Here is an 11474-nt window from a genome sequence, read left to right as displayed (position 1 = left end):
AGTTATGTTGTGGTTAACCTTGAAGACTTCAAAGATCAGCATATTGACGATGTTCCTTCACCTTTTCGGATTTGAAATCACTACGTATCCATTATGAGACTAAGAAATGCATGTAGTGCGTGTACCCAGGTACGGACAGGTTTTATAAGTTTATTAACATGCATCCTAAGTGTTTATGAATCATTTCCATCTGTAAATTCTTTGCGGATCTTACGGCTAATAGTCGCATGTCACCGAATTTATTCGCTTTCATGTTATACTAACGTTGCAGTTTTTTACATCATGTAGTTTCAAGACATTGCGTGTTATGAATAAAAAGGAGAGTGTATGATAGAACAAGGAAGTTCTTAGTCATAGAGCAATAAAATATATTATAAGACAATATCTATTGAATTCCCTTCTTTTATTTACAGATGCAGATGAATCTTCTGGACTTGATTGGCCCAAACGCTGCAAAATAATTGAGGGCATTTCGTTTGGTCTACAGTACCTTCACGAGAAATCAGTTATTCACTTGGACTTGAAACCCGCCAACATATTGCTTGATAAAAATTTTGTACCAAAAATTACAGACTTCGGCCAGTCAAGATTGTTTGATCGAAATCAAACTATTCGCACCGCAGCTGCTACTGGAACATTGTAAGTTAAGCACCTTATTGTTTATCGCCTTTTAGCAATTGATATAATGCGTTTTCTCTACTTTTCTCTTAACGGTTCGTATTCACCCACTTATTTTACACTGTAGAGGTTACATGGCAGAAGAGTACCGGGAACGAGGTATAATCACACCTATGGCAGACATATTCAGTTTGGGTGTAATGATTATGGAGGTAATAACGGGGCATAGGAATTACCCATACCCAGATGAGATCAGAACGTCTTCCCAGGACTTCATCAAGCGAGTAAGACAAATGGGTTTGAAGTTTCAAGATGAAGGTCCATTTGCACAAGACTATATGGCATTACCACTGCGTAGTAATATGTCCATAATTTGTGTTCAATATCACAGGAAGTTCAAAAATGGAGAAATAAGCTGCAAGAAGAACCAGGATATACATCGCTTGAAGCAGACATCCAAAAAATAGAACGATGCATTCAAATCGGTCTAATTTGCGTGAATCGTGAGCCGACAAGACGGCCTACGATGAAGAGAGTTATTGATATGTTTCACGGGTTGGAAAGTATGAAATGGTACATTCGCAACGAGGTAATGTGACATGTAGCCCATGTGTGATACCATTAGGTATTGCATAGCCTAAAATATATTTTGTATCTTTATTTCCTACCCAATATTAATAATAATAAAAGTTCTCCCAAAATACCTTTTTATAATTGAAGGAGGTGTGTGCATAATGCATATTTGTCACCTAATTTGAATCCCGTTTGAACAACATTTTCTTCAATCTAGTATATAACTAGGGTATTGCTCAATAGAGTAGCTACTCTCTACACTTCATAGTATGCATCTGACCCTTCGAATGTAAACCTAGGACATTTTGGCTAGAACTCGTTAGCTAAAAGGTTTAAATGATTTTGTAGTATTCATTATTTTTATGTGCACGAATGAAGATGTTTTGAATAGTCTGACATTAGCAACGGGGGCATCTTGTGTTGCATCAATTACTGAAGTTAAAAATATCATAGTGTTTACTCCCAATGTTTCTCAAAAAGTTGTCATTCTGGACTCAAACTTTGATCGCTAGTATCTTGTGGAATGCAAAGTCAACTCTGGAACTTCTACCACTGGTATCTTAACATGTTAGATTATATACTTTGTATTGGATTGGAATGTATAACTCTACTGAAAATTAAATTGCCAATCAATTAGCATTTTTGGAGATCGTGTCTATGATGAAAGAGAAAGCTTAAAACAACTAAGAGACTATAAACTAGGGAAATCTTGTTGAAGTGTAAATGTGAATCGCCTAGCCTTTTCAGCAGTTCAGACTTTTGGTTGGATTGGCTAGTGCATGAAGCTTAACATGGAATCAGGGTCCAATGTCTTGAGTTCAAGTCCTGACTTTCGTAATTTATCCAACAGTTAGTGTTCCCCACTTTGTGTCCACGTATAGGCCAGTTTAACAAATATACATGCAATCTCCATTCCAGCTATCAATCCACGACGTCCAAGAGGAGCCATAGATTACAATCAAAAGAGGCTGTCACAAACTCAGAACAATATTCATTGCTTCTATCTTCCTGGTATACCCTTTTATAAATCATTACCGTGTTAAGTGCTTGACAGTTCTATCGATGGTTGTATAATTCAAGTTAGCTTTGATTTTACCACAGGGCTTTGGATCTCCATACATACTTTCTCCTCGCAAGTAGCATTTATGTTCCACGACCACTACAGCAAACATTCAACTTGTTTGGTTTCCTGTTCAAGTTGTAGCCAGTGTATGTCACATATCTCAAAGCGTGTTCTCCGCTCAAAGAGAAATATTCAGTACTAGGGACATGGTTTCGAAATCAATGTCCCTGGGAGTTTGTATAAGTTTATCGGCAAACCTTAACTGCAGTACTGGTAGTAGGAACCAAAAATTATGTAGACAAGGGTACACACTGGGAGGTATTTATTTGACTGCTATTTGTGGCTCCTGCTGTTGCACACAACAGAGGTTAGATGAAGGGCTGGTGTTGTACTTTTTTCAGATTTGCAAATTGTTTCAGATTATCCGGTATAACTTCTGTGAAGATTCTTTACTTCAGAATTAGCAATTGATTGGAATACCGTGTACTAGATCTATACTAGTACTTCTTTGCAGCTCGAATTGTTACTTATATGGGGACTGCAATAATCCAGTAATTTTATAATTTTGCCAACTGTAAGTTTTCATTCAATACCAACCATTTCAGTATGCATAATCTGTAGGCAAGGAGTTACTGTTTCACAGTTAAGTTGCTACCCTATCTTCACAGAGTTCATACTCTGTTTCCATTATTTCAGTATTTGGGCTATCAAGATTGTGCCGATTTTGATGGACTGTGTTGCTAAAAAAGAAGTAATAGACTCTATGATTCACAAGATATGATAGTATGCAAACAGCATAAATCACAATATACAAATAAATAACCACCCAGTGCCACTAGTTTCTGCCTTCCTAGATGCTCCTCAACGAGAATCCGATGAACTGCAGTTCCTCCACAGAATCAGATCGGTCAATAGCATTAGAGTACAACAAAAGTTCCAGTTACTTCTGTATCCATATTACACACAACAATTTGCAATACAATCATGTTTCCGAAAGAATTCCACCATCTGGCGCGCCATCACAGTGGGAATGAACTGGCAATTCGTGGATCTGTAGAGGCTATATCAAAATGATGGATATTGCCGACCATCAAGAGCTAATTATGGTGATCCTAAGAGTACCACCATCCGGCACGGTGGCATGCCATCACAAACGGAACTCACTGAACATCTATGGACCCATAGAGACACTATAGAAGAATGCTGGAGACGGCCAATCAGCGAGAGCTGATTAGGGCAGTAACCGTAGGGGTTTAGCCTTTGCCAGTTTTTGCTTCAATCTCGTAGCCGTTGAACTTAGCGTCAGAAAAATAATCAGAATTCAGCAGCTTCTTCTATAAATGAGGCCAATGTGTTTGGAAGTTGTCGACACCAACAATCTCGCAACAAGACCACACATGCATTTAGCTTCGTCACATTAGTAACATTTGAAGAACTATCATTGAGTTCAACACGAACAATTAAGATGGGAAAGTTAACCATAGCTAGGGCGCAAGGTTTAGGGTTTAGACTGCACATGCATTAATTATTTTTGCTAGTTTCATTACTGTTTGACTTCTGTATTTGTCTTTGTTTATTAGGTGTTTGCTCATTTTAAATTTACAGAAATTATGATCGAAAAGGCGTGAATAGGTAGTTGGATTTTGTTTGAATTATAACTTGCACAGATTATTATTTTTGTGTAATTGGGCCTTAAGAATGTGCAGTTGGGTGGCTTGCACATTTTGAAGCTCGAAGCTACCAATATTTTTTTTTCTTTTGTGCAACAGTTTGTCCAAAAAATGTGTAATTGAGTAGTAGTTTTTTTGGGCGAAAATGCCCCTAGAACTATATTGAAGGATCAAATGGGAGTACAAGTGCCCCAAAGAAACCAGAAATTACATCGAGGTCCAAGGAGAGACTACCTGCCCTATCTACCCGTGCGGGTCAAGGTCGCCTGAGAGACACTGCCGTAGAGAGAAAGCGAGACGGCATCACCATCGCCATGGGCTGCCGCGTGGGAGCAGCAGCGGTCTTCCGGGGAGTTTCCTGGAAGCCACCCTCACCCTGCCGACCACGGTTTCACTGCCTATACACCCATCATTGAAACCCCCCTCTCTCGCGCGGGACTATTGGCGGCGATTGACGAATGGGGGAGTTGGCGGCGACAGAGGTTAGTCTCCAAAATCCCGCTTTCTCAAACCCCGGCCAACCCCCTCTCTCCCCTTGCATCCTCTGGCTCGTGGCGGTGCAGCGGATTTGTGGACACGGTGACGGCGTTTCCGGCGGATTTTGGAGCGCGGCGGTGGGCAGGATCCGAGGGAAAGCAGCTGCGTGAGGAGGCAGAGGGGAAGCAGGCGCCAAGATCACCGGTTGTGTGCACGCTGTGGCCGGTGTGCTTGCTGTCCCTACTGCCGGCGTGCGTACTCTGTGCTTGCCGGTGTTGTTCGCACACAAACACGTCACCGTGTACCCTCGACGCCGGGGGTGATGCACCGCAGCTCACGTCGAAGGAGACCCGCCGGAAGCGCGGTACGCAAGACAATCCGGCAGGCGCTTTTATAGACCCGAAACCCCACACGCCCGGGAGGGACCCCGTCAGGGCGCGCCGCGGCTATGGGCTGCCCTAGGTCGACCTGATCGCCCCTAGGGCCTCGAGGTTCGCCGCCCTGCAATGAAGAAGAACAAACGAAGAACCAGAAAGAAGAAGAACAAGGGAGAGATATAAAGGTAAAGGTAAAAGATGATAGATTGATTGTTCGATTGTGTGTTGTTATTCAATCGGCCGTCACATCTTACATATATATGAGGCGGCTGGACTTTCCGTAAAAGAAAATGACTCAAATCCCGTCCAAAACATCAAAAGATAACCTAACTCGGACTACGAGGGCCGGAACTTCCGGTCAGCCCGGAACTTCCGGGATAAAATTACATCAAGTTGCCCTTTTGCACAGCTCCTGCAGGTCGCATATGGCTTCGGATCGCGATGGTCCCAAAAGCAAAGTTGTAGATCTTGCAATGTAGAAAAATTACTTAGTTGATCATTTTTTCATCCGAGGTCATCTTAATGTCGAAACTGGCCACACAAATCTGCAAATAATGTTAAAATTTCAGTTTTCGGGGTGCACCGCGTGCAAACTTTCGGTTTAGCCCGGAACCTCCCTGGAAGTTCTGCCCGGAACTTCCGGCGCAGACTTATGCAGCACACTATTTTGACTCTAACTTTTGCATACGAATTTCGATTTAGACGTTTCTTATATTAAAATCGATCGTTTCGACGAGACGAAGACAATCTGTGGACACTTTTCTCATATGAGGCCATCTTGGGGGCGTAATCAGCCGAATAGTGTTCTGAGTACAAAATCTCAGTGCTTCAAACACAACTTCGGCCTTAGAGATGAGATCGGATGGCTATGGCCCAAATGTCAAAGTTTCTCCTTTTGACGATACGGAACTTTTTCACTTTGAGCACTTTTCCATTTAAAGCCTTCTTAATTATGTTTTTGTCCATGCCAAAATCTAATGTCAACAGGTGTGCTGATCTCTTCTAGTATCTCCGTTGGAGTAGCAAACAGGAGCCATCATTCGAGTCTCAATCATGTGTAGAGTCTGCCATGGCGCTGTGGACTGGGCTGGGTCAGGCTGCGACGGTGGCGCAGCTGGTCGGCGCAGACGTCGGCGGCCTCATCTCCATGATCATGCAAGACGCGATGACGGCTCGTTACAACAGGAGTGAGTGTGAGCAGCTTGCGCGTCGGGCCCTCATGATTGCGCAGCTGCTGCCGCACGTGCATGAGCCAGAGGCGGCGCAGCCGCTGGCCGGGCTGGGTGACATGCTCCGGGACGCCCACGAGTTCGTCCTGTCGTGCCAAGGGAGGAACGCGGCGGACCAGTTTGTCATGGCTGGCACTGGCAGGACGGCCGAGAGCTTCAGGGAGGTGCAGAGCAAGATCGACTCCTACCTCATCCTCTTCCCTGTGACCAGTCACATCGGCATCACACGCCGCCTTGAACGAATCTACAATGTACCTGTTCAAGATGGCTCCACCAGAGATGAACCGTCTCCATTTCCAGAGCCATCCCAGCTGCAGGTATGTTCAACGTACTTATTCAGTGCGAATGCTCATTTGTTGTCTCTTTTGCAGGTGTCCACAGAGGTCTCTCAGGAGGTACTTCCACATGGAACCCAAGAATTCACGTTGTCGGAGCTCGTGGCTGCCACCAATAACTTCGCCCCAAACACCATGATCGGTGAAGGCCGGTCCGGAACGGTGTACAGGGGCAGGCTTCATGATGGGCGAGAGCCGAGAGGTTCCATCAAGCGCTTCAACAAGCCCCACCCGCACAATTTAGAGGAGGATTTCCGCACAGAGATCGACATCCTATCACGGCTCGGACACAAACACATCGTGGGCCTCCTTGGATCGTGTGTGACTGTGAGCAAGGACAAACGCCTGCGAACAAGCCCACAAAAGAGACCAAAGCGCCTCCTAAGCTGGTGGAGAAAGGAACTGTCAGAAGATCCCGAAGAGTCGGAAGAACCACAGAGGCTAACCGTCTACGAGTACAAGGAGAACGGCGCACTCTTCGACCACATGCATCCTGATCACGGCTCCTCCACGAATTCGCCGGTGACGGGGTCCTGGAAGATGCACATCGCTGTGCTCCTCGGCGTGTCACGCGCCATCGAGCACTTACACTGTCGTGCCAACCCACCGATCATCCATCGGGACATCACGTCGACTAACATTATTTTTTACTCCAATTCGGTGCCCGTATGTGTCAGACTTTGGCTCATCAGTTGTCGCCTGATGAGGAGGATTGGTTGGAGCTCCCTGTTGTTGGCACATTTGGGTACCTCGCGCCTGAGTACTGCTACTATGGTTATTTGATGCCGGCGAGCGATGTGTACAACCTGGGCGTGGTGATTCTTGAGGTTCTGACGGGGAGAGAGGTATTTTCCCAACGCAGGGATGAGATGCAAGGAGATTTGGTAAGCTTCGCGCTCCTCATCATTGAGGCCGGTAATCTTGAGGAGTTGCTCGACGGGCGACATGTACCGGCACCAACGCCATGGCAGCTGCAGGCGCTGAAGCGTGTGGCGCAGATTGCGCGATGCTGCATGGCATTTGCCTGGAAGGACCGTCCGGCCATATCAGACATGGTGGCAAACCTCAAGATGGTGCGTGAGTTGATCTGCGGAGATGAGCCATGCTCAATTGACGACTCAGATTTGTGGCCTTTTCTCGTCAATGTTGATGAGTCGCAAGGCTCACCATGTGCCAGATTGTGGCCTTTTCGCCCGAAAGTTGATGCGTTTCTGCTCTGGTGCTCCCCCTGGGCTGAACGCGAGGTGGAAAAACACATCGACGGCCAGGATGAAACAAAAACGATTCATAACGAGGGGCACGATCATCTTTGTTGCCCCCGCGTATAGCCGTCGAGGAGCCCCGGAAGGCCCGTATGGGCCCGGTTAGATCGCCTCCCCGGCCGTATACGTATTTGTATATGGCGGCGTTTCGTGCACGCGTGGAGCCGCCCGCGCGTGGGGCAACACGTGTCACGGGTAGATTCCAAACCGTCACATCATATAAATATGGACGACAACCACCTCCGGCCGCATCGCCCACCATTTCCCCCCGTCGCATCGTCTCCCTCTCCCCACTCCCCACTCCCCACTCCCTCTCCTCTCCAACCTCCTCGTCGCCCTCAACGCATCCTCTCTATCGCCATGGCGGACGCAGGAGGCGAGCGCCCCGATTGGGGCGCAGATCTGGTGGAGCAGGCGCGACAGGTCGCTGCGGGCACCTTTTTGAGGGGACGTGTCGGCGTCCAGCGCGGCGCTCCCCCCGCTGCAGATCTGGAGAATGCTGGGGCGGGCTGCAGCGGCGTAGTCCAGCCAGATGCGCCCGCTCTGGCGATCTCCGGCGAGGCGCAGAAGGTGGAGGCGGGCTCTGGCGAGGCTCAGAAGGTGGAGGCGGGCTCTGGCGAGGCGCACGAGGTGGAGAAGGCGGAGGCCGGCTCTGGCGAGGAGCAGGCGGAGCAGAAGGTATCTGCTTATCACTTTAATCTCGTAGTTTTTAGATTGTAGGGTTTGTGGCCAGAAGGTTTTTTGGTTAGATTTGTTGGATGTTGAGTTTTCTCTGCATTGGAGTTTTTGTGTATTTGATTCGTGCAAGAATGGTGGACCTCATATGATTATTAGATTAGGTTAGAAGTAGCCGGATTGAGGGATGGTTTTTTTTTTTCAAATGCTTATTGGATTAGCAGTGGAATTTTTGCAATTCTTTAGGTGTTTGCCTTGAGGATTAGACGATGGATTAGTCAAATATATACTTCACTATTGTTTTGGGTTGGTGCCTGCTTTAGTTTTTTGGCTTGATGATTAATTAAATGGATGCTTAGTTTTAGGGATTATGCCTGTCATAGTTGCAATTCTTAGATACTTGATTGATGCATGTTATCATAGTTGCAGTTCTTTGATGCTTGATAGATGCCTGTCAGGCAGAGGCTATGAGATGGGTTGTGCATGGCCTTGTGTTTTTGGAAACTGTCTACCTGAGGAGATTAGATGGTGCATTAGTTTGGTTGTAAATATAGTGAAGGATGTGCTCATGTAATAGGTGTTGTCATGTTAATCAAAAAGAGCTTCTCAAGGCCTGGATTTGTTTGTGTTGGATTGGGGCTTCTGAAGGAGAGGGGAAGGGGCAGTCTATGCTTATTTAGTTTAGGTTAGCAGTGGAATTTTGCCATTGCTTCAGAGATATTTACAGCATTGAACATCCTCTCCAATGCCGTTGATTCAGAGATAAAAGCATCTTGTTTTTTTTTCAGATGCTTATTCAGAGATAAAAGCATCTTGGCATTTTTTCAAATGCTTGTTAGATTTTAATTAGTATGAGGTTGAATACCTTATTTAAGGCGGAATTTAAGGTCGGATAGACCATATATGATTATTAGATCTGTAGTTCAATGCTGCAGATATATATGATTATTTGATTTGATCTGTGATTCAATGATATTGGATGGAAACATATTTGATTTGGAATGCATTAATTATGATGTGGCAATGAATTGATTTAGATGATACAAGATTCATCTATAGTATAATTTGTTGTTGTTTTGGTAAGTAATGAAATTTTAGTTGTTTGTTGAAGATGTATGCATTTATAGTTGAAGTTGTACCTAATTAACTACTGCATTATATTAATATGTGTAGGAGCTTTGCTGTATTATCCCAAAAAATGCTTAGGTACATCTGAATTGTTCTTTTGTGTAGGTTTTCTGTAATTAGAAAGTTTTCCAGAATATGTATTTATATTAGCTATGTTGTCCAATATAAATTGGAGCTTTCCATCATTATGCAAAAACAAATTGTTTATGTAGCTTTATTTGTTTATCTGTAGGTTTCATATTAAAATATTTTGCATTGGAAAATATATTGACAATATTGGTCACTTGCAACATACCAATGTGGTTCACATTCACATTTTTGTTTGTAGTGACATTATTTGAAATGCAATTCAATTCCATGTAAATGATTTGCTTGGTTGACAATATAGCAGAAGGAGGATCTTGTTGGCAAGAAGAGGAAGTATGACTCATCTGGGTACTACAAATATGACAGTGATGAAGATGAGCCGTACGAGGTAAGGCCTAGTTGAAATGTTATTTTTGCATTGTGTTACTGTTAGATGTTCATAGTATTTGAATGCATAATGTATTAATGCCTGTCATTAATGTGTGCAGTATGAATCTGGAGATGATGTGGTCAAGGGGAACGTCGAGTCCTTTTGAGAGAAGGAGGTGCTAAAGATCATGGCCCAAGGACCTGCTAAGTACTACAACTGGAGGACAGAGAAGTACCGCTGCCCCTACTGCAACAAGCCCAAATCCAGGTCTGGGTTACAGTAGCATCTGATGGAACATTGTCGGGCTACATCGATCACCGGTGATGACTACAAGATCAGGGCTCAGCACTCTGCCCTCCTGAAGGTCCTGAGAAACCCTAACATCTAGTCCTACATCATGCTGATCATCAGAAGCTGGAAGCCCTACTCATCATCAGTAGATTTGATGATGTTTTACTTTTGGAAAGCTGCATCTGGGTCTGAACTACTAATATGATGTAATGTATTGTGTGTCTGAACTAGATTTGTTGTGAACTGGCTGGTACCTGTGGGGGTAACGTAGAATGCTATCTATATTTGTGTGGCCTTAACTTTATTGGTGGTGAATGCTTCCTTCATGTTTAGTTGTTGTTTCGATGGTGCAATGATCACAAATGGCGCTTCAGTGTAGCTTCAGACATGCTGCAACACTTGTCTATGATGTAGGTAAGTGCAACATGTTATGCCCATGTGCCAATCATACCAAATATTCAATCTGGCAATGTTCCAAATTGGCTGTCATGAATTATAGTACATGGGGTTTAGTAAAGTTACTAATAATTGTTCATCCTCACACATTCCATCAATGCATAATTTGAATAAGCAAAAAGATCAAACGTTCCATCATTTTAACATATGTTGCAATAACAGAGCAAATATTCAATCATCAAAGTGTGAAGGAATTAAAATGTAAATTTAAAAGAGTAATGTAATACTAGTTAAAAATAGTGTGTGCAAAAACAAAGGAATTTGAAATAAGATGTACATTATTTTGTAATAAAGTTATATTACCTAGCCTAGCCATCTTGGAAACCTAGCTTTATAAATAAACAAAATTCAAAAACAATAAGAGAGGGCATTAAAAAAATAAACAAATATAAGAGGGCATTAAAAATGAACAAATAAGAGGGCATTATAAATTTAAAAAAATGGAAGAAATAGAAAGAAAATATAAGAGGGCATTATAAACAAATATAAGAGGGCATTATAAATTCCAAGGAAAATAGAAAATATATATTTTACAATGCCCCCTTGAGGTATAGATCGATTCTTTGAGAAGCCACTCTAGGGGGCAGTATAAATTCAAAAAAATCAACAAAATACAAAACCTTGAAAACCTACCTTTGTTAGTGCAATAGGTCATGTGTGCCAATATAGAGATGATTCGGAGGTGGTCGAAAAAATCACCGCATTCCGGAGTGGCCATTTGGTGATTTTTTCCACCACCTCCAAATCACCCAAATTTTCTTGTAAATGGTGACCCACATGTGCCAAACATGTCTATCAATTTTTTTTTGGAAAAAGAATATTTTATAATGCCCCCTTGAGGTATAGACCGATATTTTGAACAA

At 43.6% G+C, this 11474-nt stretch overlaps 1 protein-coding gene and 1 pseudogene across 1 annotated transcript in view; both read left to right on the top strand.

Moving 5' to 3' along the window:
- Nucleotides 1-2674, top strand: part of LOC119361779 (protein STRUBBELIG-RECEPTOR FAMILY 7-like) — an 18339-nt gene extending 15665 nt beyond the window's left edge. The window contains exons 9-13 of the mRNA XM_037626925.1: nt 414-639; nt 746-902; nt 1010-1207; nt 2110-2202; nt 2293-2674. Of these exons, the coding sequence (XP_037482822.1) occupies nt 414-639; nt 746-902; nt 1010-1207; nt 2110-2142 (614 nt within the window). The 3' untranslated portion in view covers nt 2143-2202; nt 2293-2674. The remainder of the gene's footprint in view (nt 1-413; nt 640-745; nt 903-1009; nt 1208-2109; nt 2203-2292) is intronic.
- Nucleotides 2675-5847: 3173 nt separating this feature from the next.
- Nucleotides 5848-7670, top strand: LOC119360237 (annotated as a pseudogene).
- Nucleotides 7671-11474: the final 3804 nt, after the last annotated feature.

The sequence above is a fragment of the Triticum dicoccoides genome, chromosome 2B (assembly GCF_002162155.2).
Source record: "Triticum dicoccoides isolate Atlit2015 ecotype Zavitan chromosome 2B, WEW_v2.0, whole genome shotgun sequence".
In the NCBI taxonomy this organism is placed as follows: Eukaryota; Viridiplantae; Streptophyta; class Magnoliopsida; order Poales; family Poaceae; genus Triticum; species Triticum dicoccoides.
Note: the sequence above shows the minus strand (reverse complement) of the source record. Positions and strands in the feature narration are given on the sequence as shown.